Raw genomic sequence first — 26,830 nt, forward strand, 5'->3', positions numbered from 1 at the left:
CAATGTGTAGGTTTATGGCTCAAACTTGATCGATCGGTCCTTCCTCTTTTCTGGTGAATTTGACACCTTCCACCACTACCTTCCACAGAATGAAAGTAAACGTCATGCAACAGAAATACTTAACCAAAGTCAAGGGAAATTCATAGGCTAAAGAAAGGTGCAGCAAAACCTGTTATTTGTTTTGTGCCTCAAAATAAAAGTCAAATGGACCATCACTTCAGTAGCTGGTGATTCACCTTGAGAGCGTAGATGGTGTAATATTGCCCCTTGTTCCTTAAGTTTCTAGATTTCTCCATTTTTAGGCCAGAACCAGCCCTGGATAAAATAATTCAAGTCATGAAGAGGAATGTACAGTTCAGCATGTTTATCCTTCCAAGTGCGCTCTCTACCAGCTGCCATGCAAACATCGTGTGACTCGTTTCTTGGATAGTCTCACGCCTCTTGAGTTCCGGTTGTGAGAGCTAGTGAGCTCATCACAACTTGGGCCAAAGTCCTGGAAAGGCAGCTCCCAGGGAAAGTGCAGGCTGGCCTCCCACGGGGGTTGGGGATCGGGGCTTGAAGCTTTATCCTGCATGCATACTTTAGCTACGAGATCAGCTCCAGCCTCAGCCCAGGACAGTGTCGCGTTGTCCGCAGCTCTACCGCATCTTGAGGTTTCAGTGTGTACCCTACACATTTGCACAAGGCTGCGGAGACTTCTCTCTCCCAGCTGTAAGCCAGAGGGCGGATTCAGACAACACAGATGGTTAACCCTCTGGAGTAGGACTTTCAGGGCACCAGAACTCCGTTGCAATTCACTGATGCTTACTGGATGTAAATTTGTATGGCTTCTGTTGCATTATGTTGAAAACTAGACATTTTCCCTGCTACTTTCTTTTGGTCTTCCTGAATCACTGTTTGCTAATTGGTTGGACTGTGGTACATAGAAAACTGGTGGCAGAAGTCTTGTTCTCTGCATTGTGTTTGGGGCTATGCTTGAGAGGGTGTCAGAGTGGATTAACGCCAGGTAGCATGTGCCGTAGTTAAGAAGGCTTTGAAAGGGAAGAACGTTTGTACTGCTTTAGGGAAGCTGAGAGCACTGCTAGAGCAGGAATGTTCCAGATGCTTGTCTCTGATAGTATTCTACCGTGAACCACGCCCTGAAAGAATCAGATCATCCTTGCCTCTCCCACTTGGATCTCAAGCTCCTGGAATTTGCCAATTCTTGATATGAACGGTGGGGATTGGATGGGGCTTCTGACCTCATTTAGACCATGTGTCCTGAATTCTGAATAGATCCAGGAAAATCGGACAGAGTAGACACTTTTAACTTATTGAATACCTTTTATTGGCCTTCATCATAAACAAGAGACCCACAAATATATCCCAGAGGTGAGTTTTTGGTCTAATTGACTGCAATAGTCATTAAATACTCTAAAAGCCCACAAAATGGAATGTAGAAAGACAAAAACAATAGACCACACAGGTCTCTGTAGAGTTTATACTTGCACTTTAACAACGTGGAACAAGAAACTGTAGTAAAATGTACAGTTAAAGACTCCATTGTACTTGAAGGCGCATACGAATTACCTGGGGATCTTGTTAAAATGTTCATGCTGATTCTTAGAGCTGGGTGGGGCCTGAGATTCTGCATTCCTAACAAGGTCCAAAGAGGTGCTGGTGCTGTTGGTCCTCGAATCATAATTTGGGCCAAAAGGATCTGCCCAGGTTCTCTGGGGCAGGTATGTGTTGGTAGCCATCCGTGGTTAAGACATCGGTGAGGGCTGCCTTCCTATCCACATCTCGGCTGCCAGGTGTATAATGAAAGCAAGTCTCAGAACGAGCTCTGTCACATATGAACACTTACTAGCCACAGAGCAGAGAACAATTTTAAAGCCTGTGTCCAAGGCACAGTGAAGTCACAGCCCCGCCTTTTCGAGTGCTTGGCGGAAGAGCCTCACAGTCCACACCTGCCACAGTCCTTCACACAGCGGTTCTCAAAGTGTGGTCTCTGGACCAGCAGCCTCAGGAGCACCTAGAAACCTGTTAGAGATGCAGATCCTCAGGCCCTCTCCGGACCCGCGGAATCAGAGCATCTGAGCATGGGGCTTGGGAATGTGTATTTTTAACCAGCCCTCCAGGTGATTCTGGTGTGCGCTCAAGTTGGCAAACCCCTGCTGTAACAGCAGGATTTTGTCAGCCATCTAATTGACCAAGAATCCAAGGAACTACAGCTGGAGATTTTGGAATCCGGCCTAGGGCACCATTTTTAAAGGTGGAGGGCCTGCTAGATTCTTCCCACGCCCTGTTAATGTAAAGGCAGGGAATGTTTCTATTCTAAACCCTTTTCAACAGTCCTGGTATCTTGTAAACCACTAATATCACTAACACAAGCCCATCCAACGTTAATTTGGATACTAGGTGTATTAATAGGATTTTAGGTGTAACGAGAGCTAAATATAGCTGAAGCACTTAACAGGGGTGGCTCTGGAGTGAGGCTTTTTGATTAATTGCTAGCCGACCACCCCTGGAGTGTGCTTTCCTGATTAAGACGACTGACCGCCTCTGCAGTGTAGCTAAGCTAACACACACATACTTCATATTGTACGGTCCCTGTGAGGGTTTTTTTAACTCTTAAAATCTACTTTATTGAGGCATACTTTAAACACAATAAAATGTACCCATTTTAAGTGTACAGTTTGAGTTTTTGACAGACGTACGCACTCAAATAACCTTCATATCAATCAAGATATATAACATTTCAGTCACCTAAAAAATACGACTGTGTTCCTTTCAATTAGTTACCCACCCCGTCCCCGCTCCCGGCTGCCATCTATCTACCTTCTGTCAGTGTATAGGTGAGATTTACCTCTTCGAGAATTTCGCATAAGCGGAATCAAACAGTATTTTTTTTTTTTTTTTTTTTTTTACTCTTTGTGCCTGACTTTTACCCAGGGTAATGTTTTTCAGATCAGCTCACAATGTGGCTTTATCAGTAGTTAGTTCCTTTTTATTACAGAGTAGTATCCTGTTGTGTGACTACACCACAATTTGTTTATTCATTCTACTCTAGTTTTCTTTCCAGTTTTCGGCTCTTATGAATTAAAGCTACTGTGCGCATTCATGTACACATCTTTTTGTGGGCGTGTTTTTATTTCTTTTGGCTGAATATCTAGGAGTCGAATTTTGGGTCATAAGATAGATGTATGTTTGATTTCATGAGAAATTGCTAACCTGGTTTTCCGAAGTAGTCGTACTATTTTATATTCCCACCAACAGTGTCTGAGAGTTCCAGTTGCTCCACATCCTTGCCAACATTTAGTATTGTCAGTCTTTTTGGTTTTTACATTGAATATTTTAAAGTAAATTACAGACATTGTTTTTCTTTCCCCTAATTTCAATTTAGGTTGTTATATTTGGTCTCTGCAAAGGCCATCAACCTAATAATGTTGACCCAAGCAGCTTGGATATGGATTAAATTATTTCCCTTTCTTAACCTCCAGTTAGAACTGGTTCTGTGGGTGCCGTTTGATTACGGCAGTTAGTCATGTTTGCCAGTATAGTTTTTCTTTTTTTCATTTTTTTGTTCACATATTCATTCAGTTTGTCGGTCAGTCCCTGAGCTGTATTAGACCTGTTTTTTCAGAGAGCAGTTGTATGTTAAGTCACCGGGAAATAACGACAGAAGTAGGGGACAGGGTACTTGTCTTCAAGGAGCTTTTTGGAGCTGGGTTTATGAAACATAAATACACAAAAATGCAAGAAAAGAAATATATCTTGGCGTATATCAGGGCTTACGCAAAATTGAGTGAGGGCATCATCTAAATACAGATTTCTGCTAGGTGAGGTGAGTTGGGGCTTGATAGACAGGTGACAGTAGAAACCACTGTAGCAGAAATTGTTGAGCTGTTAATCCGTGCAGAATATTAGAATGATTGCACCTTAGAATATAAAGCTAAATGTTTATTTTAGTCCCAGTTTTATTTTACTTATTTTAATCTCTTTTAGAATAGCAGTATCTTCATTAGTACAGAATACGTACGGAAACAAATATCCATTCTGATGTGGACTCGCAACTCTTCTTGTTGACATCTAGTATCATTTTTGTATGTTTAGCTTGCACCCAAACTTTCGAGCAAAAACTTCCAATTAGTACGTGTGTGTGTACACACATGTGAGTTTGTGAACTTCTTCTTAAGCCAGCTCTCTTTTATCCTGTCTTTGCTGAATTAGTTACTTTCTAGATAAATGCAAAATAGTTAAATAGAAGGAACCTGTGGGATCAGGTGGACCTAAACCTGGAATGAGGGTTAACTGTGCCAATTAAATTTTAAAATACATCTCACACACAGAGACACACGCCTATGTTGGGTAAGAAATATTCAAAATGTTCACAGTGCATATCTTTGCGTAATGGGATTACGGACGATTTGTTTACTTGATTTTATATTTTCCTTTAATTTCTAAGGTTTCCACAGTGAGCACGTATAACTTTGATAATCAGAAAAACATGTTACGTTGCCGCTTGATAGTTCGCTAAATTCTCATAGCTGTTTCAGGGAAATCTTCCCTCTTCTCTTTCACCTTGTGTAGCAAAGATTCACTACAATAGAACCGAGATTACAGTCTAGAAAAAAGAAATACCTGTTCTTCTTTTCCCTCTTGGGCACAAGGACTATATGAGCTCCCTGCAGGCTATGCCACTGTCATCCCTCTCAGAACTTAGCTTTCCTGATTGTCAAAGAGCAAAAAGACATTTTTTTTTCTTTCCCCACGTTGACAGAAATTCACCTTTCCAAAACTGGGGCATATACAAGAGACTTTTTCCCCCTAGCCTCTTGTTGTTGTTGGCAAATCATTGGGAGTTTATCTGTGCCTTTTGAGAAAATAACAAATGATCTTTGTTTTCCCCCTTTTTTCTTCAGCTGACCTGAATAATGTCAGGTTCTCGGCTTATAGGACTGCCATGAAACTCCGAAGACTGCAGAAGGCCCTTTGCTGTAAGTATTAACCAGTGCTCGAAATACTTGATAGTTATTCTTTGGTTTAAAAAAAAATGGTTGGGAGTATTTGCTATTGGAGTGGGGAGAAATAGCTCTCTCAAGTCCGGGTGTAACCTAGAATTCATTTTTTCAAGGTATCTTTGGCTGAGTTTTCACCTAGACTGCTTCGTTACATTGTTTAGAATCATTCCTGTCACCATTGCTCAGCTACTGATGTTGAATTGATGAGATACCAGTAATTTTTATTTTCTAACTAATGGCGTTGGCATCCAGAATTATCTTTATGGAACTTGAATTATCTCCACCTGTTCTACCTTTACTTCTTATAAAATGTATTGAATATTTGAAGTATTAGCATCAGATTGCCTTACCCAAACCAGAGTTCACAGATGTGTATTGTTTTTTAGCTTGAATGCTAATGTTCAGATAAATACTGTCATAGAAGAAAGATGACAAGATTGTTTTTCTGCTTTTGCTAAATAACTTACATCAGTGGGGAAAATTCCCAAAGTGTCATACAATGCTGTCTGTTTATCAGATAGTTTATATATCTGTTACCAGGTATAATATTGTTTGAGAGCCCATGTATGTTGTTAATGTGACCACGAAACAGATAGGCACAGTCCCTACCCTGGTGGAACTTACAGTCTAATGAGGGATATACAGGGTGTCCATAAGTCTAGAGACATAGGTGTATGTATATAAGATCATCAAGAACATCTACAATCTGTAAAAAAAAAAAAAAAAAAAAAAAAAAACCTCTATTAAGGCTTTATGGGGCTTCCCTGGTGGCGCAGTGGTTGAGGGTCCACCTGCCGATGCAGGGGACACGGGTTCGTGCCCCAGTCCGGGAGGATCCCACATGCCGTGGAGCGGCTGGGCCCGTGAGCTATGGCCGCTGAGCCTGCGCGTCCGGAGCCTGTGCTCCGCAACGGGAGAGGCCACAACAGTGAGAGGCCCGCGTACCACACACACACACAAAAAGCCTTTATGGACACCCTGAGAAAAAGTGAAGGGACAGTTTCAAAGTCATATATTTAGTGATGTGACAGTGGAAGAATGGGTACCAATGAGTTGTGGGGTTTGCTTGAAGAGGTGGTATCTATGACACGTGAGTCCAGAAGGGTCAGTAGAGCTCACTCCAGAAAGAATGTTCTCATCAGAAGGCAGAGCATGTGCTGAGGCGTGGGGTCCAGAGATGCCGTCAAGAACTGAAAATACTGCGGCTAAAGCACAGGAGCTCCAGGGAGGGACTGTGGTAAAATATTTGGCTGGAGGAGAAGCAGGAGGCAGATTGGGAAAGACCTTTTAAACTTAAAGAGTTTAGAGGTCAGTGGGGAGCCTTGCAATGGGATGGCACGATGGAATTGTCATTTAGAAAGATGACTCTGCTGTGGAATAGAGCCTGCACGCTGGCCGTGGTGTACACCGGCTGGGGGAGAGACTTGGTGAGCAGTTTCAGTCGTCTAAACCAGCAGTATGGTGGCCTGAATTGGCAAAGGAGGAATGGAGATAAGTGGAAAGAGTTGAAAAATACGAGGTGGAATGGATAGGGCTTAGTGATGAGTTTGATGTGCTAGGTGAGGGGGAATCAAGGAAGATAACTGAGGTGCTCACCTGGGGGGAGTGGCGGACGTGCCTTGGCAGAGCTGAACATAGAGCTGTGGCGCTCAGGGGAAACATACGGGCAATGTTTAGGAATCATAAGCGTGCAGATGCTCGGGGAGTGTAAAGGAACAAGAAAACAGGATTTAGGACAGGGGGCGAACAAGGTACAGAGGGGACCGCAAAGGAAGACTCAAAGAAGGTATAGTGGTACATACTGCATGGGCAGAAAGAAGGGGCCTGCCACCGGGGTCAGACGTTGCTGGGAGGTCAGGATGAGGTTGGCAAAAGTGTCCGTTGGATTTAGCAACAAGGAGGTCCTTAGTAACTTTGGTGAGGTTTTAGAGGCACGGTGGAGGTGGTGAAGTGGGCTTCAAAGTAAAGCAAAAGTGGGGATGTGAAGACAGTTGAGACGATTCTTGGAGAAATTTAGTTGTGAAGGGGAGGGGAGACGGGCGGTAGTTAGCTGGAAGGGGCTGAGGAGTTAATGGAGTGCATGTGCACATAGGTTGAGAGACGCTTGAGTCTGTTGAAGTGAACATGAGAAGCGGGGACAAAATTGTAGTTGCTGGCTCAGGAGATACTAAAACATGTGAATTCTCAGAGGAGAGGGGAAGGTAATCCGGAGGCCAAGAGAAGAAAGGGGACGCCTCTCCTCCACTGTAAGGAGTGGGGCTGAGGAAAGGATCTGGGCCGGGCTAGGTAACTAAGGAGACCTAGTGGGAAGCGGGCGAGGGATGCCCGCGGGGAGGGCTCTGTTTTTTGTGTGGAGGTGGAGGAGAGGTCCTGTGCTGCAGCTAATGGCAGAAGGGCATAGAGTCGAGGTTGGCCTTAACCTCTGTGGAGAAAGGGAGGGCTATTTTGAGAAGCAGCATCGTGGAGCGCAGAGTCTGCTGAGCGGTTTACGACAGCACCAATCCGCAGGGGTGTTTCTCCAGGCACAGCCAGTAGTCAAGCACCGGATGGTTCTGTCCCAGGTGGGCAGAGGCCAGCCGGGCAAGTGAAGTAGGGATTTGGGCCAAAGAGTGGTTAAGTGGTTGGAGTGCTGTCCGTCGAGTCTGCATGGGGTAGGAGAGGCTGTGAATTTGGGTGGAAGCTGGTAATTAGGAGGTAGAGGGATCGAGAGGCCAAGTGTTCAGGGAGGTAGAGGAAGAGATTGTGCGGAAGTGACTGGAAAGCCAAGAAGTTGTGGTCAGACAGCAGCAAAGCTAAACGTTATTTCAGAAGCGGAACAGTTTGGCTGGCTAGGTCTAGGATATGACCATTTGCGTGGGCGGCAGAGGCGGGCTAGATGTGAATTTCCATGGAGATGAAATAGGAAGCTAATGAACTGAGAGGCTAGAGTGATGCATGAGTCCTCGCTGCCAAGGTTGAAATCACCCCGAATTGGGCCAGAACTGGGGAAGAGCAGAGGGCTGTGACCCCTGGCTACCAAATCTTCAGCAATGAAGGCGTCTGATGCAGGGGGTCTGCAGAGGCTAGCAGTAAGATAGTCAACTGGTGTTGGCTCGTGTGTGGTTTTCTACGTGGAGATGGAGAAGAAATGGCCTAGAAGGGAAATTATTTGGAAGGAGAGAGTAGGCTTTTCCTCCTTATCTTGGTCTCTCCAATGCTGAGCACGAAGCCTGGCGCAGAGAAGGGCTTCATCTGTTTTCAAGGAACTGATGCATGAATGAAAGTAAATTCAGGCTTCCATTTCCGTATCGCTTGTAGTCTGAAGCTGTCATTTTTCAGCTCTATAGCTGCCAAGTGGTTTTTAAAGGACTCCCCAGGCCTAGGATTTCCTTAGGCACCTGTTAATGTACCAGAGCCGGAAAGAGGCAGTTTGAGATGGAGTGGAGTCAGAAGGCTGGATGGAGAAGGTCTTCTGCCTCTTCTTCTTCTTCTGTCCCCACCCCATCCCAGAGGCCGTGCCTTCCATTGAGAAAGGGGCAGTTATGAAACGTGCTATAGTACATAGAGAGATGTAAAAGTGAGATACAAAAAGTTCAGAAGAGATAATCAGCTGTTCCAGGTTATACTATGAAAAAGCCTCCAAGCTGACTACATTGGAAGACCCCTTTCCATAATGTTCCTTTTGACCTTGGATTTAGGCATTATTCAGTTCTCCTCCTGTTAAAAACTCTTTCTCTTCACATATGTGTCTCATTGTCTATTATTTCAGTGTATGTTAACATTTCCAATAAACGTTGGAAAAACAGGGGGATTTGATATTATAAAACATTTTGGCCATGGGCACTTACAACCTTGTAATAAAGCTAAGCTCTGAATGTAGCCTGTAGAATTTTCACTTTTAAACAGATTTGAAATCTCAGCATTTCCTTTCTAAGCATGACTTTGCTCATATTTGAAAAAGGTTTAGGTACAGCAAAATTAGGGCGTATTTATCTGAATTAAGTACTCGATTCTCAAGAATGGTAGGAGGCTTCCACGTGTAGTATGAATATAGAATGAAGAGTTCACCTATCCTTTTATTATTGAAAACATGCGTGGTCACATTACTTAACCAACTGTTCAGTAAGTGATTTCAGAATTTCCTCTTAATTTTAGATTTGCTCCGGCCTTTTTGTCATTTCTGTGCCTGTAAAGCCATGATAAAGAGCTATTGTCTGTGGTACAGACAAACAGAACTTGTCCTGGCTACCTTTTCCAACTGAAGGTCGTGTCCACTAACTCTTACTTTAATGAAAATTAATGACGTTATCTCAGAGATTTCCTGATGCCAGTAAAGAGTTTGAATTACAGATGCCTTAGAAAATATGCCATGCTACCGCCGCTAAGCACTTGGTCTTTTTCACTTTTTTCACTTCACTATCGAAGCTTCAGCACTGCAGAAACCTGAATACCACAGTTTTATCCACTATAGAGGATTTGCGATTTAAGTCTAGAGCATCACCATTGGCCTATAATGTCCCCAGTTTGTAATCCGTTTAATGTTGCATGACTCCATACTGCCTTTCAAGGCATTGTGAATGAAAATTAAACGCGACAGAAAAGCAGAGACAAAGAGGAAATCTGGGTAAGAAGGATTTATAAGCCGGTTCATGTGGCTGATACCCCACTGAAAGTTATGAAGAAGATAATCTAAGCTTTTTCCTTCTCCGGCTGTAGTTCTCATGAACATCCTATAGGTTTGCAGCTTCTAAAATTAAAAATATAGCCAACTTCTAAGAGCAGAAATAAAAATGCACTTAACAAAGCCCATGTATTTAGTTTATTAGTGTGTGGTGGGTTGGAGAGAGCCCAAACCATAGGGCTAAATATACTGCAGTTGATAAATGTGACAGATATTCTGCAAACAAGAAGTATAGAACAATTTGCTTCTGTTCAGCAACTAAATCACACAGTAGAGAAATTTTGTACAGCCTGGAGTTGTCTGAATAGAGGCACCATGGCCAGACTCATCCTTACCATGCCATACCAGGTAAAAAAAAAAGGGGCTCCCTTCTTGGTACACGCACCTCACCTTTTGTGCTTGCACTGAAAGGTGGCATCGGATAGCGTTTGGTCACTAAAGAAGGCTCACAGGACCCACGGTAACATTGCTTACAAATCTACAGTCTCTTACAGGCAAAGATTACAAGAAGGCAACAGGGTTACAGTATTGCCTCCACAGCCACCAGCTACCTCAACAGCAAGGGGACCCGAGGGGCCAGTGTAATTATTTGTCCCTTCCCCGCAAAAATCTCCTTTTCCCGTATACCATTATATTATTTTTCACGTAGGTTGGAGGCCAGGTCTCTGTTATTTCAGAATTCAAAACATCTTGAGGATGCAGGCAGACTCGTTTTCTCCACTTACATGGTTTGATGGGTATCGGTGCCCCAAGAGAGGGGTCCGGTAACAGGAGGCATCTCTCTCCCAGGGGGAGCAGTGTAGTCCTGTTCGAAATGTGTCCAGTACCCACGAGTTGCTCGCTAAGGGAAAGGAGGGTGGGTTCTCAGTCGTGCTGCTGAGGCTGTTAAGGAGGACCTTGTAGGTTCCATTCTCGGGTTATCGTTGGTTCCATTTCTAGCTGATATCCTCTTTTCTCCTGGAATTGGATTCCCTTGATGTGTTCTTTTTGCACTAGGCGGTCTTTTCCATCGGTTTCTCTTTTCTCACTCAAAGCAAATTCTACCTTGCCAGGTGGTCCTCGCCCAGCTCCTAATTCTCCTAAGATTCTTTTATTTCAAGCAGTCCCATGCTCTTTGGTCCACCAGACATGTTGTTGCCAATGTGTACTAACGTCTTTACTATAGGAAATACAATTGAGATACAGAAATGTTGAGTCTCCCGGGCAAACGTCATAGGAATAGTAGTCACTCCTAAGTGAACTTTGGTTCGGGTATGCCACAGAAATATCTATAGCCGTCCACAGCAGATTTCTGGCTTTTCAATCTCAGGGAAGTGGGCCCACCAAATTCAACTTAGCTTTTCCTCAATGATACAAGCATCCCGATTTGTAGCTTTCCTCACACACTAACACTAGCCTTTTTTTTTTTTTAAACACAGAATATTGTGACATATGAGGCATATACCATATAAACTTTCTACCACATACCCAATACCTTTTGTAATCCTTCATCATCACAATTAATGACCATGCCGTGTTCATTCAGATTATTATAAATCAGTGTTCTCCAGATATGACTGGGTAAATATTCCCACAGGGTACTTTCCAGAGGAGGTGCTTAATGACAGATGTATCCTGTGAAACAAGCGCCAAAAGCCATAACCACTTTAATACCGCTCCATGGAGTCTGGTCACAGTCAGGACTCCCACCTCTTCACCCAGTGTGTTCGATAGATTGGCCAGCTGTCCCGCTCAGTTCTTGGCTTTTTAAAAGGGCATCTGAGTCGTAGCCAAGGGAGCATGTTATTCTCTTATTTTAAGCCTCTTTCTAGGCACCAGCATTATGTTAGATTTTCCCTTTTTAACACGCATTTGGTGGCTTTCTTCCCTTCGGCAGCAATCTTATCTTTCTTCCTTATTGCTAAATTTTCATCCAAACTCTCTCCCCCAACAAAGAGTGTATCCCCTGGGTTCAGCCACTGGACTAGTCCATATTTAGCTGGTAGCAAGATAAGACATGCCTGGGCTTCCCCTTTGCCTTCCCCTTCTCTTCCCAATTTTTGATAAGGGGTCACATTGGTTCCATACAGAAAAATGGGACTGTCCTGTCCACTAGGCAACAAAACATGTGTGATGGTCAGCCCCAGTGAGGCGAGGTGTGAGAAAGGGGTAATCCAGTCCGTCAGTCCCTGTGGAATTCTTGCACTTACCTTTCAACTAGGTAAGGTCTTGTGCACTTACCTTTCAACTAGGTAAGGTATTGTTTGGGGATATTACCAGCCTTTGAGACTCTTAATTGTAGCCCCAGTCCAGGGACTACTAGTATGGCACTGAAAAAGAAAATTGTGGTAAAGTAGGGAACACCTGTAAGTTCCCCCACTTGAATTATCTTTTTAATTGTAATTGGTCTCTCAGGTGTCGCCCATTTATCAAAAAGTGCTAGTTCCCAGGTTCCTTTAGTTGGAACTCTACCTGCAGGCCAGAGAGGGTGAAGCTCAATGGAAGAAGGTTCTGAACTTATTTGAGCTTTTGCTCCTGCAACCAAGGAATTGAATTTTTAGCAGACTTACCATCCGTTTGCTATCCCCTTCTAATCCATTCCGTTAGCTCCTGGAGTTCAGGTTCTACCATTTCCAGTTTCCAGTAGAAAGTTGTATTACTGATAACGAATTTCAAAGCCTGCGCTACTTCAAACCAAGGGTAGCTTGGCAACTAGCATCAGTGGTTTATTTTCATCCCTTTTATTAGAATCATCTTTTTTTCCTTTTAAAATAATGCCTTCCCCGTATTTTCAGCTAAGAATGAGTTGGGGTCTTCTGAACAATCTCCGTTCTGGCACCGATCGCTCCGGGGATGATAGTTAAGCTCAATAGCTGACGAGGACTCACAGAACCCAGATGACAGTCCTTACAAATCTACAGTTCCTGACTGTAGAAAGGAAAAGCCTGCAGTACAGCAACAGCATTAAAACAAGGATATGCGCCACAGCCACAGGATGCCTTCCAGCATGGGGTCTGGAGGGGCCAAGTGCAAGCTCCAAGTGCCCTCTCTGTACCGGGGCCACAGCAGGACGCACTTTATCTCTTGGAGCAAGAGCCACCAATGTGAGCGCACACCACTTTAGAAACCAGGGAGCACTAATTGGAGTCTCAGCCAGGATTGCGTTTAGCTGCTGGTAATCTGGACGTCTTCTTACGTAGCCAGTCCCGAACCCAGTGGCCTCCCTGAGACCAGGTCAAAATGCCTAATGTTATTGCTAGCAGCAAACAACTGGGATAACCTCTAACTCATGGCTACCCATAAACACACTGAGTCACTTCTTTTCCTTGCTTTGATCAGAGGGTCTACCTTGTGTGGCTGTTTTAGCAAAACATCTCTTGCCAACTTCAGCACCTCTGGAGTTAACCCTCACAGCAAAGATAACTACAGCAAAGTGCTTGACTTTCTTTCTGGGCAAAGATTTGCTTGGAAGGTCCTTCAGCCTGAAGTGTAAGCTGCCTGTAGAATGATGTGATGTCCACAACAGCCTCCTCTTTCCGCAGACGCCTTCTGCTGCCTGGGCCAAAAAGTCAGCAGACACAAAGGAGTTATCCCACCCTTAGCCGCCCGCCCCTGTCTGTGTCTGTACTAATTAGGTTACAGGCTTGTTTATATCGTTAACCTGGGGTATCCAGGTTGACCCATGGGATGAGCCCGGGGTTGTGTGGGCACCATCGGGCTTATTCTAGCCAACATTTTGGTGCTTCTTTTTTCTCCCAGTATTATTGCTAGTAGAGAATGCGGGGTGGTTTTCTTTTTCTGTACAGCCTGTAAGGACACCTTCTGCCGCCCGCCTTTCTGCTTTTCAGCACATACCTCCGTGTGTCCTGCCGTAATACCCAGAGCAGGTCTCCTCCTGTCCAGTCTCAGTTTTCCCGACTGCAAAACGATTCTGAAGGTGCTTTTGAGTTCTCAAAGCCTAGGATTCTGTAAGAGACCAAAAAAAAAAAAAAAAAATCCATCTGAGCCCCTCACTTGTGGCGTATGAGGAAAAGAACAGAGTTAGCCTTTGAACCTGGGATGTCGAGAGGATGAGTAGGCACACCCAGCACCTCGGGAATCATCCACCCCATCCCATCCCATCCCCCTTTCCTGCTTTTCGTGCTTAGCAGAGAGGGTCCTGGAGAGCCGGTCGTTTTTTGTCTTGTCCCCCCTCTTTCATCCCACACCCCTGATGCATGAGGGGCACCACCACATGCTCTCTCTTCTTCAGTGGCGTCAAAACCTATAGCATCTTCTACTGTCAAAATAATTTTTGAAAGAGAGGGTCTATTAGAACATACTTGGGTTTTTATATAGCTTTAAAATGTATTCCCTAGTGAATACACTAAAGGAGAGAGAGATTTTCTCCTAAATGGAAATTCCTAGCTTGAGGTAAAAGGGTAGTTTTACAAAATTGTGTCTGCTGGTCGCTTGTTGAGGCTTCTAGAAGCAGGTAATCATTATGCTTAATGTTTCATCAAAGAATCGCAATGTATTCTTTAAGATGCTCGTCTTGAACAGTTAAGTGTATGTTTGTGGGGCAATGACATCGTCCCTATTGATTTTCTCACCTCTTTTCAAGTCCATAGTATCGGCTGTATACACCTAAATAGGAGTCTTTTACAAATGGTGGCACGATAGTGAAATTCTGTTTGATATGTTTGTTTTGGGAAGATGAGCTCTCCAGTCTTCTGTGATGGACCATTCTTGTGTTTAATCACATTTGGTTTTAGCAGAGCGCACTGCACAGTATTTCTCTCCCAACTATGTCACCTCCCGCTCCTGTTATTTCAGAGCAATTGCTTTGCGCCCCTCTGGAGCTATTTATGCTCCCAATTTCCTATTCTGTGTGTTAACCCATTCACCTGTACGGAGAGGAGAGTAGGCCCAATAACAGATTCATGCCATTTTGCTGTTGGTTATTTGTTTCCATCACACGGGGAAATTAGACTCTTCATACAAAAGTGAATCTAAGAATTCTCACTTGTTGGTTCTCCTATCCTTGGATATAAAGCAAAAAATGTATAATGATTACAGCAAAGTAACAGAAAGGAAATACTAGAAAAACTTCAAACCACCCGTCACTTCCTTCAATATATAAAGAAACACGTTGGGAATATTGGTGTTTGGAGGAAATCTGCTCCTCTCTTCTGCTAATGTAGATGGGGTGCTGCATCCCTAAACGTTCTCATTACCTACACCTGAAAACGTGTCGTCAGAGAAAGTCAGGCACACAGCAGAGAGGATTGAAAGTTGGAGTCTTCTGTCTCTGCATGTCTCTCTGGTCTCCCATACAGTCCCCACTCTGCCTTCCCCTCCTCCTGTCCCCCTGCCCACTTGTGTTGTTATGTTTTTAAATTCTTTATTCTTTTTCCTTCCTACCTCCCTTTCAAATCAAGTTACATTCCTTTCTGCCACTTGAAACAAAGTCTTGGCTTCAATGTAAAGAGGTCATTCCTTTATCTTTCGAGTATTTTTAAGCAAAAGGAGTGGGGGCTTGGCTTTGATAGGATGAGTGCTGGCCAGGGTATTTTAAGAAAACTGGTCCATGGAAACAGAGAGGTTTACTCACTGGGATAAAAGACAAAGGAAAAAAAAAACCTCCTGCTTCCACCCCAGGTCTCCTTCATGCTTCCAGGGAAACTTCAAAAGGTTACTATTTTCCTTTTTGAAAAGAGGAAAACATGCACTACAGAGGTATTAACCTACATAGGTATTAACCACCATTTTTGGGGTTCGTCCTTAGCATTTAATTAGAAGTAGCCACAAATAGTAACAAGTAAAATGCTTTAAAGCCTTAAATTTGCATCTGTTTAGTTTGGGGCAAGCTGTTTACTGATTGGGATGGTGGTGTTTATCTGCAGTTACATTTATAATTGTGTTGCCTCCCCCCCATATGTGAGAGATTTACTTAATTACCATTGATTCTTGCTCTCAAAGGACTGAGAATTCAGATCAGAGCTTGGATGTATAAGGTGTTATAAAAGCAATGTTGTTCCGTTTCCAATTTGGCTAATAAATTGGCTTTACAGAAAAGCATCTTTCTGTGACACTTGGGAGTAAACCTTACAATTTGCTGATGTTGGGCAGTGTTGAGGCTTCACTTTTGATAAATGTTTGTCTTTCAGTATATGATTAAATACCACCTCAGAACCTCCACCCCCCCAAAAAAAACTTATAAAGTTCTTAGCGGACTTGAAAAGTACGTTGTAGACTGTAATTTGAAGGTGAGAGGAGAAATAAGTGAGCCTTGTAGAGGCTTCACTTTTGATAAATGTTTGTCTTTCAGTATATGATTAAATACCACCTCAGATCACGGGAACCTCCACCCCCCCAAAAAAACTTATAAAGTTCTTAGCGGACTTGAAAAGTACGTTGTAGACTATAATTTGAAGGTGAGAGGAGAAATAAGTGAGCCTTGTATCTGAAAACTGGATAGCTGATGCATTTATTTTAGTTCGCCTATAGAAAATTTTAGTGAAGTTGATTATTTTTTCACCTCGTGTTAATGTAGCAGAGAGATTAGGAGGTGACTGGTATTTCAAGGAGGAAAACGCTTAACGATTATAAATGCATAGCTGGAAATAAGAGTTTACACAACCCTAACCATGCAGATTAATCAAACTGACCTTCTCTAGTACTAATACGAGAAGGTATTCTCAGAAACTCTTCGAAAATCTCTAGTAAAACAGTTTTTTTTCTTTCTAATTCAGGTGGAAATGACTGTGTTCCTGTAGAACACTCTAGGTCCCCTTAACGCTCAAATATTTCCTAATAGTTTAGGAATGGGAACTGTCTCTTCATCCACATCTTCACCCAGTGCCAGTGGGAGTTAAGGACAGTCTCAGAGCTTGAGTACTCATCACACTTACCAAACTTAGAGCTGAGGGGTGAAAAGAAAACCCTTTAATAAAAGAGGGTAGGGTTCGGGTTTGCTGTTTACTAACGGGTACAAGCCAATCCTACCAGGATTGTCAAAAAGGAAAACAGTGAAAGAAGGCTTTTCCCCCTTGAATCACCTGTGGTTTTATGTGGCTCTTGCAGTGGATCTCCTGAGCCTGTCAGCTGCATGCGACGCCCTGGACCAGCACAACCTCAAGCAAAATGACCAGCCCATGGACATCCTGCAGATCATTAATTGTTTGACCACTATTTATGATCGCCTGCAGCAAGAGCACAACAATCTGGTCAACGTCCCTCTCTGCGTGGATATGTGTCTCAATTGGCTGCTGAATGTATATGACACGTACGTATAGCAGGCTTTCTCCAGACTATACCACTGGACACTTAGTCTACAGAACGGTGACGGTGTAATTAGCATCACAGCAGGGCTCCAGTCTAGAAATATGGTACTCAGGATGAAAGTTTCATGAAGCCATGTGACCTAATGCTATCCCCGTGATTAATCATTTTTGCATTTTTTTTTTTTTTTTTTTTGCGGTACGCGGGCCTCTCACTGTTGTGGCCTCTCCCGTTGCGGAGCACAGGCTCCGGACGCGCGTGCCCAGCGGCCATGGCTCACGGGCCCAGCCGCTCCGCGGCATGTGGGATCCTCCCGGACCGGGGCATGAACCTGCGTCCCCCGCATCGGCAGGTGGACTCTCAACCACTGCGCCACCAGGGGAGCCATCATTTTTGCATTTAATGGAACTGAAAAATACTTTGATAAGCTAGGAGGTAAGAACTAGAATGTAGAATGCTCTCATTAGATTAGAAAACAAACCAAACCCTGAGATACTCATTTTTCATATAGTAGAATGAGTCAGTGTGTAGCCATTAGTTCTTTCCCTTTCTTGCCTGTGAATTTCGAATTCCTCCGTCCTCTTCAGGGGTGGCTCCCTCTCACCGGCAGAAAGGGGTGTGCTCCTGGAGATGCTGACACACCTGTCACCAGCTCTGAATAGTGTTAGCTGATACTCGAGAGATTTTTTGCAGAAGAGTGTAAATTGATAAGCCAAAAAAAGAAAAAAGCCCTAGTGCAGCAAATCCAGATCCTCAAACTGGGGAAGTCTTTTTTTTTTTTTTATAAGGATTTACGAAGTTTCACTTTGGCACCTCCATTCATCCCTCTCTCTTAGAAAACACTCGTTTCTTTTGGATTGCACATAGGAGAACTCCCCACTTTTGTCTTGAGCTTAATGAAGACAATTGAGGAAGGTAGCAGAAGGAATTGGTCTTAATTTCAACTGAATTCTTCTTAGACATCAAAATTACTATACGCCTGATTTCACATGTCAACAAGAACGTATTCGGCATTTGGAAATCTGGGAAGGTCTTCTGAAAGGAGTTGCGTAGCAACTATTTGCTTTTGCCTTTGGTGTAGATTTCTGCCACCTCCTGGATATAAATGTATACCTTTTTTTCTTTGTTATTTTGGTAAGGTATTGCTTTTTAAGTTCCAAGATCACCTGGCTGTTGAATTCTCATCATTATCTACCAAGCCCTTGATCCTGTTGGATTTTAATTACAGATTATCCTTAGATTTGCGTTGATAAGGGTTTCTATTCAGGTCTTCCCTCAAATATATTTTGGCACCATTCTCTTTGCAGATGACGTACGAGTGGATTCTGAGTAGATAACTTCCCTTCCCTATGCCTGAAAATTATCTGGGGGCAACTTTAACTCCTCGAAGACCTGAGTCACTATATAAAGTTTCTTAAACCTTGATTTGCCGTTTTAAAGAGGGAAAAAGATAAAATCTTCCAATGATAGTACTTTTGTTAACGTAGTAGGACCCGGGATTTCTGCTTGACTGATGGATTTAGTGAATTGCACCAGTTGAAAGCTGAGCATATCGCTCACCAGAAATAACCACTCTTGGGACCTATCCTTTGCAGTTATTCTACAGACTTTTTTTAACCGACATATATGATTTAGTTGTTTTTCATAACAAAATAAAAGCTGAAAATCATCAAAAGACATTTTCTACACAATGAAAAACTTCTCATTCTTTTAAGTTCTTCCCATGGGCAAAACGAACTTGTTAATAAATTTGTCATGTGGAATGGTTTCTATGTAAAGTGAAAGCATACCTATGTTAAAACACTGCTGTAGCAATAGGTTATTTTTAAATTGCTCTTTAAGATCATCTATTCAAATGCTCCCTAATAGACTGTATCATATTTTTCTTGTAGGGAGAAACGTTCATATTTTATACTGTGTGTTTTGTGACCTGAAGTGATTAATTTTCTTCTCAATAAGGGGCAATCTGATGAATGTCTAAATGAGTGTTAAGAGAGCAGAGCAGTTAGTTACTGGTATTTTTTGGCTTCAATAACTGAAGTAGGGGATTTTCTTAGTACATAGTAGTAGCTCTTCCCCTTATGGACATAAACCCAGGTGGCTCTCCATAGATGAATAAAAGGATATTCTTCTTATTTTTATGTAGAGAAACTCTTACCATTCAAGGAAGGGCTTTTAAGAATTGAAAACTTGGTAAGTGTTCACTGGTCGCGTTGGTCAAATTTCCATCGCGTTCTGGGTCATCAGCCAAAGAGAGAATGAACTCAGAAACATTCTTAATGATCTTAATAAAACAATGGTCAGTAGCGTTTCCATATCCAAGGTTTTTTCTCTTAACTAAGAAGTGTTTATCGTTCAGTAAAGTGTCAGTAATTGTTTTCTGCTTTGATTATTCATAACAGGGGGCGAACAGGGAGGATCCGGGTCCTGTCTTTTAAAACTGGCATCATTTCTCTGTGTAAAGCACATTTGGAAGACAAGTACAGATGTAAGTCGTGTATATGAACTCAGTATTCTTTGATTAATGTTGGCTAATTACCCCAGTTTTAGATGGGGAATAACACGGTGTTCTTATTTGACAGCAGGTTCCTCATGTAAGATGTAGAACTACTTTCAGACTGTCATAAAATGTGATGTGTGCCGCTCCATGTCAGATGTTAAATTGTCGTTATCTAAATAGAGAATGAGGATTAACTTCTCCAGTCCGAGTATTATTTTACATTACATTGACTGTGTCTGAGTAAAACACATGTTCCTCGGGGGTAAAGTCCGATTTCCTAACCCCTTTGTCTAAGTCAGGAAAATAAATGTGAAGGTTTAATCTGTGCACTTGCCTCGTCTTTGGATGAAACCTTGTTTATTTTATAATCATCTTACTGCGAGTTGTACTGACATACCCAATTCTGTGATGTGATTAACATTTTATTATTTGAGAGACAGCTTGCCATTTCTTACAGGGTAAATAACACCTTAAAGAATTTCCTTTTGATTAGCTATTGGGCTCTTCTGCTCAAAATTTGTAAATCCAAATTAAAAGCAAATGCTAGAGGAGGGACAGTGGAGATGACTAAGTAACCATTCATTCCCATCGTGAAGGAATGTACTTGTTTTTCCCCTTTAAATGCTCGTGAGAAATCTTTTCGGTAGGAATATTAAACAAACCTAGTGTATCTTGTCTTTTCTCTTTTCCCCTAAGGCCTAGCCACACAGGGATGTGGAGATGTGCTGAGCTTAAGGACGGGCAGGAGATAAAAGAGATTGAATTCCTCCAAAGCCACGCTGTGTCCTACTGCTCATTTCCCCCCTAGGAGTAAATTTCCACAAAATACACAAGCTCTTTTAGCTCTCACTTTTATGTAGTTTCCACTTGAGTTTTCTCATCCTAAGAACCCAAGAAAGAAGAACAGAACAGCTTTTGTTAGCCATTTGAAAATGTGTTTTGGATAAAACAGAATATTTCTGTGGGCTTTCGTCCTTTAAATATCGTAGTTACTTGTGATAGGTATGGTACCAGCACATCGTGATACTAACTTGATTCATCAAGGAAGCTTCCAGTTTGTGTTTCAAATAACTACTGAGAGGGAACAGGTTTGAGGTTGGCGAAACAAAAATGTTAACTTCAAGCGGGGCTATTTGAAGATAATTCATAATTCTGAACTTACGTGTGTGTACTGGAGAGACGAGAAAATGCTGTGAGAGCTCAGTGTTGTTACTGCCATCTTAAATATCTCCTTAAAACATTTAATGTCTTAGAGTTTAAAGTGTGCTTATGAGTAGGAAAATATTCCGTGGATTTACTTTTTGGGCAACTTTTATTTGAATACAAGGTAGGATTAAAATAATTGTATTTCTGAGACCAAAACATGTTGCAAGTGTTTGGCGTATTCATTCATTCCTTGAATGCACGTATATTGGGCACCTGCTATCCTCCACCTGCTGCTCTCCTGCTGCACACATTTCCGGCACACAGTTGACCAAGATACGGTCCCAACCTTGAGGGGATATCATTCTTCAGTCAAAAAGACACGTATTAAATCAGTGACAGTGTAAAGTGATATGAGCTAATTACGAATATGTACAGCATCCTGTGGGAACATGTACGAGAAACTCAGTGATCGTATGACTTCATAAAGAAGGCCCAATTTTGATATATTTTGGAAGCTGCTGTCCGAAGGGGGATGGTGCTTTGGGCCCGTTCTGTGTTTCTTAAGGCTGAAACATTTATTTTATGATGGTGGTCACGTCATATATATAAAATATTTTCTAAAGTATTATGTTCTGGCTTAGGAAAAACTCACATGTCAGAACTGTACGTAAGCTCTCGTTACTTGCAGGGCTGTAGTTTATTTAAGCGTTGTCACACTTCATATATACACAGTGATGATTAACTTGATCCATAAAAATAATAAATGTGCAGATTAGTGTACAGTGGAAGTACACGGTGGGAATATTGGCTGCTCTTGCGAATTGGTGCTGGAGTTGAGCTGGTCCTTAGATTCTGCCAACATCTACTTCGTTCTGCTTTTGGATGGTTGCAATTCTCTTTTTCCTTTTGTAGACCTTTTCAAGCAAGTGGCCAGTTCAACTGGATTTTGTGACCAGCGCAGACTGGGCCTCCTTCTGCATGATTCTATCCAAATCCCAAGACAGTTGGGTGAAGTCGCATCCTTTGGGGGCAGTAACATTGAGCCGAGTGTCAGGAGCTGCTTCCAATTTGTAAGTTATTCACCTTCTCAAGTAACATACTTATTCTTTTGTATTTTAGAAATTAATATAAACCCCCACAGAACTGTAGTTTCTCATGTTAGCTCTTCCATAGGCAGGTAGGTAAGGGATTTTTGATATTTGAAACCTCTGTAGGCAGTGGCTTCTGGAACTGTGGGTTTGGGGAGAGAGGACAGTGCAAAGGAAGGGAAAGAAATCTGCGTCTGCAGCCAGAACCCCGCAGTTCCTAAGATGTTGGGAGGGAAGGGAGTCTGCATGGTTTAGCGAGGGAGGAAATAATCTCCAGCCAGAGAAATCCTTTGTAAAAAAGAAAATGACCTTTGTCTGTGAGTCTCTTAGTCTCTTAGTTTTTTTTTTCTAGCCTAATTCTGTCATCGTAGCCTTCTTTTCAGTAGCTGTTGGTAAATAGTTGACACAGCTATATCTTTTTTAAAAAAAATAAATTTATTTATTTACTTTTGGCAGGATTGGGTCTTTGTTGCTACGCGCGGGCTTCAGTGGTTGTGCCTCACGGGCTCTAGAGCGCAGGCCTAGTAGTGGTGCATGGGCTTAGTTGCTCTGCGGCATGTGGGATCCTCCCAGACCAGGGCTCGAACTCGTGTCCCCTGCATTGGCAGACGTATTCTTAACCACTGCGCCACCAGGGAAGTCCCTAAAGTTTTCCTTTTGTAACTTTGACATTCCTCTGCCGTTCCAAGGCCTGGATGGTGACTTCCCATAGGCTTACAACCAGGTTGGAGGTTCGTACTCTCTGCTAATGTCTGTCACTAGCTCCACACACTCCTGTCCATTCTCCTTCGTATCCCGCTGCCCCAGTGCCTTTTCCACACCATAATCGGTGTCCCCAGAAATACCCTCTTGCTCCCAAGTGCCTCAGCACTCCGTTGATAGCCATTTAGTTTGTTTCTCTTTTTTGGTAAGATAGATAATGCTGCAGTGAACATCTTTATGTAGTTAGCTCTTTTCTTTGACACAAGTTTTTCCCTTAGGATAAATTCTCAGAAATGGGATTAACAGATATAAACAGTTTTGTGGCTTTTTTGATACATATTACCAGATGGCTTTTTGTCAAAAGTTGTTTGTAGTACCACCAGCACTGAAGGAATGAGGTATTTGGAGTGTTACATTATTCACAGTGTTCTTATGTTGTTTTCCAAATGGTAAGAACTATTTTTCTTGTATGGGGTTTCTCGATCCGTCCGTGGTAATCTCATTACCGATAGAACTAGGTGTACAAATAACTGGGTTCGACCTGTATGTAGTCTGACCACAGACTAGGGTAAAACCATAGAAGGCCTTCTGGGCAGAACATTTTGAATATTTAGCTATTTAGAGCACTTTTAGCATTCATTTAATAGTTCACTGGGCAGAGTAAATAAATGCACGCATAGTAAGGCCACTTAATGTAGCATTGGGTATACTGTTTGGATCGTTTTGCCAAAATTATGGCAAATTGGCTGTAAAAGTAAAACAGATGTGGAGAAATAAATGCATTTTTTCACCTCATACTCAAATCTCCCAAAACATGAACAGCCTATCACTTCCTCTGGGTTTTTTCTTACATGTTGCTGCATTAACATTTCTACTCCAGAACGTAGACACAAGTAACTTTCACACAATGAATATTAATGGCCACAAATAGTCCAGATCCATTTTTTTCAAAACCCTATTATAAAACAACTTACAGTGCTTAATTATTTTTCCGAAGCGTTTTCTCTTCAGTCAAGTTTCAGTGACTTTTTACTTTCTAATTGTGAAACCACACACACACACACACACGTACACACACACGTGTTCGCATATACATATATACACAGCTGTGTATGTCTTGTGACTGAGGTTGAGAGTAACGGTCAGAGCTCGAACCTGCCGACAGCCATCTCTGTTGAGAGACGGTTCCTGCCGCGAAGTCAGGCGGGCTGGCCTCAGGGCCACTGGAGCCATTGTCCTGTCACCTCGCGGAACTGATGGTGCTGCAGCCACCGTCACCCTCACTGCAGACTCTGGCTCTCTCTGGTTTTTTTTTTTTATGTATCTGACATATAACATGGTGTGAATTTAAGGTGTACAGCACGTTGATTTGACGCATTTGTATATTGTAATATGATTGCCATTGTAGCAGTAGTTAGTGCCATCACGTCATATAATTACCATTTCTCTTTTGTGGTGGGAATAAGTAAGCTCTAGCCTCTTGAACTTGGTTGTCGGGACAAGGGGCTGCTGAACAGAAACTCTACTTTCCGTCGTGCCGTCCTCTTATCAGGAGCCCGGTCTGTTCCACGACTGCCTGTTGCATTCTCTTGCGGGATGCTTGCCTTCTTCACTCACCTGCTTCCTCTTGTTTCGCTCTGTCCCTGTCCCTGTAACAGCTACACTCTCTTCTCAGCGTCAGAACTTTGAACTCAGTCCACTACCTGATCGCATAGTGGTTGAACACATCCTGGCTAGCCAGTCTCGAAGCTCTCAGAAAGGTCTTTTCTGAGACTGGGGGGAAATCTATCAAGATATTAACAGTGGTGACAGGACGGGGTTTTTTCCCTACTCTTTTGTATTTTCCAGATTTTCTTCTTTGAACATTTAGAATTAGAAAAAAAAAATGAGTAAAGTGCTAACTTTTCTTTTTAAGGGAAAGAAGCATCTTTTGTGTGATTCCTGTTCATTGCCACTCATACGCTATTTTCAGGCCTTCTCATCACTTGCATAGATTATTGCACTGTCTTCCTAGCAAGCCTCCTCTAGACCCCCTGGTGCCTTTTGTCAGTCTCACTGCTCTCATACCGGTTTTAGAGAAACGTATTCAGTGTATGACACCGTGCTTCGAAATCTTCAATTTCTTTTCACGGTCCACTGAATAAATCCTAATTTCTCTACTTAACTCTCAGACCTTTCCTGATCTGTTTCCATAGCTGCCCACGGTTTGCTTTCACTACCAAGTAACAGATTCTCCCTACCATTTGTACTAACCATGCTTGTAAATAATACTGTTACTACTGCTACTGATGGTAATATTCTACTTTTGTTCACACAGTTCTCATTTAATCTTCCCAAACCCTTTGAAGAGAATAGAATAAGCAGGTTGGGGGGGTTGTTTTATGGTTTTTTTAATAGATGAACAATTTATCAGCGCCCCTGCGTTTCCTCAGCTGGTGGAAGAGTTTGATTCCTAGTCCAGAGCGCATGCCTCCCCCACCCCCCCGCTCATTTTCCGCCTCATCCCCAAATATGCATTTTTTCATTTTAAGGCTCTCCAGCTTCCCAAGGTGAAATAACAGGCATTTTTTTTCTGGGTCTCTGCTAGAATACATGATGCCATAACAAAATAGGGAACATAGGAGAGTTGGGGAGAAGAGGAATCCTCACTTTAAGACACTGAGCGTTGGCAAATTGGATGTTGCTAAAAGGCTGTGGTGCACGTCCTATGGGTACAGAGCCGGGTGAGGTTTATATTACTCAGATTTGGGGGCCCTCTCTACTTGGTAGGAATTGGCAGTCTGCGTGAACAGATCCATTGTGAATTCTTCCTTCAGAATTGGCGTCCTAGCCCTGGCGGGCTTTTCCTCAGCCAGGAGCTCTGGCTATCACCTTGCCTTTCGGAAACCATGCAGCATGCATGAAAATTCAGTGTTTGCTGGAGGGAAAGATAACAGGAGTGATAATGCCCCCTGCCCTTTGTTTGAAGCATAAGACCTTGGGAATGGGGCCGGGCTGGTTCCTTCAGCAAGCTTGTGCTCAAAGGCTGTTCCTTCTACCAGCCTAAGGAAATGAACAGCAGGAAAGTACTTGTTTCTCCTACAAATACATTCCCTGCATCACAGAAGGAGAAGTTGACTTCAGACTGTAGTCTTTTTATTTCCTTTTTTTTTTTTTGTCACCGACTAGAAAACTTCCTTCTTTTCAAGTCGGTACAGTTAGGAAAGTGTTGGCTTCTGGCTCAGACAAGGGCCTGGCAGGGACAGGAGGAGAGCAGAGCAGTGTTTTCACGTGCAGTGGTAGCTGGGTGATCTTTTTATAGGTTTCCTCAGCCCATCGGGGGATGGATGGCGGTGATGGTTGCACAACAGTATGTATACACTTAATACCATTGAACTATCCACTTAAAAATGGTTAAGATCGTAAATTTTATGGTATATGTATCTTACCACAATTTTAAAAAATTGGAAAAAAAAAACCCCAAAAACTTCTTAAAGAGAAAAGGAATTGCCAAGTCCAAATAAAATGCTTTGCCTATTTAAAAATCAGTATAGGTCCATCAAGGAATTATCCACGAGGCCAGGAAATGAAGTCATATCTGTGGGTTTTAAAAGGGAAAATTCACTATAAACGTATGGATTTGACAGTAGTATCTTCGCTGATATTAAAGGAGGCAACAGGATACGTTTCTACATTAGAAGCGTATGGCAGTCAACACGTGTACTGGGAAAATGACTCTTTTGGGCATTAGTAGAAGTAAAGATTTGAAACTAGTTTGTTTTGGAAATACAGCTTCAGTTAATGCATCATCGGGTTGATCTGCTTTCATATTCCATGGGATCTTCCCTGTTGACAGAATAGATTGATCCTTATGACCTCCGCAAGGCCGGGTCTGCCCTGGCAGTGAGTCAACAGGCTGCCCGAAGGAACCTGAGACATTGTCCACATCTCTCCTTCTTCAGATGAGAAAACTGAAACCCACATAGGCAGAGTGAATATTTTCTCCATTCTGCAATTATATTTATGTCAGAACTAGACATCAGGCCCAAGTTCCCTATGTTCCAAGCCAGCATTGCCTTCTGCTAAACCATCTGAGGAGAAATAAATGGCTTTAACCAGTTCAAATATTAGACTGAACGAAGAAAGTGTTAGCGTGATCCTTTACGTGAATTTTAGGTTATAATAGGATATGTGGGTAAATGAACACGCCTTCACCTACCCCAACACACATGTGTACACACACACTATGATCTGTATTTAAAATACTCTAATCCCAATTTCAGGTGTCTAGTCTACTTCCAAATGAAATGAAATAGTATTTCCTCTTAGGTGGGCGAAACTTTACGCTTTTAAGTGACTCCAGAAAAGAGTCATGTGTCTGTAAATTGGTATTTGGCAGTGCCCTGAGAGGTACTCCCTTCTCCCCTCCCCCCGATAGTCTTTGTAGTATTTTCTTCTGTAAACATTGTAAGCACCTTATTGTTTAGACAGAAGCGAGTGTACCAACTTT

General features: G+C 42.6%; 1 protein-coding gene across 6 annotated transcripts in view; it reads left to right on the top strand.

Annotated features, from left to right (window-relative positions):
- Nucleotides 1-26,830, top strand: part of DMD (dystrophin) — a 2,243,521-nt gene that overhangs the window by 2,123,851 nt on the left and 92,840 nt on the right. For all 6 annotated transcript variants that reach the window (XM_060293058.2, XM_030844443.3, XM_030844440.3 and 3 more), the window contains 4 exons: nucleotides 4,905-4,979; nucleotides 16,708-16,909; nucleotides 19,308-19,393; nucleotides 21,464-21,621. In XM_060293058.2, the coding sequence (XP_060149041.1) occupies nucleotides 4,905-4,979; nucleotides 16,708-16,909; nucleotides 19,308-19,393; nucleotides 21,464-21,621 (521 nt within the window). The remainder of the gene's footprint in view (nucleotides 1-4,904; nucleotides 4,980-16,707; nucleotides 16,910-19,307; nucleotides 19,394-21,463; nucleotides 21,622-26,830) is intronic.

This window comes from Globicephala melas, chromosome X, assembly GCF_963455315.2.
Source record: "Globicephala melas chromosome X, mGloMel1.2, whole genome shotgun sequence".
NCBI classification, from domain to species: domain Eukaryota; kingdom Metazoa; phylum Chordata; class Mammalia; order Artiodactyla; family Delphinidae; genus Globicephala; species Globicephala melas.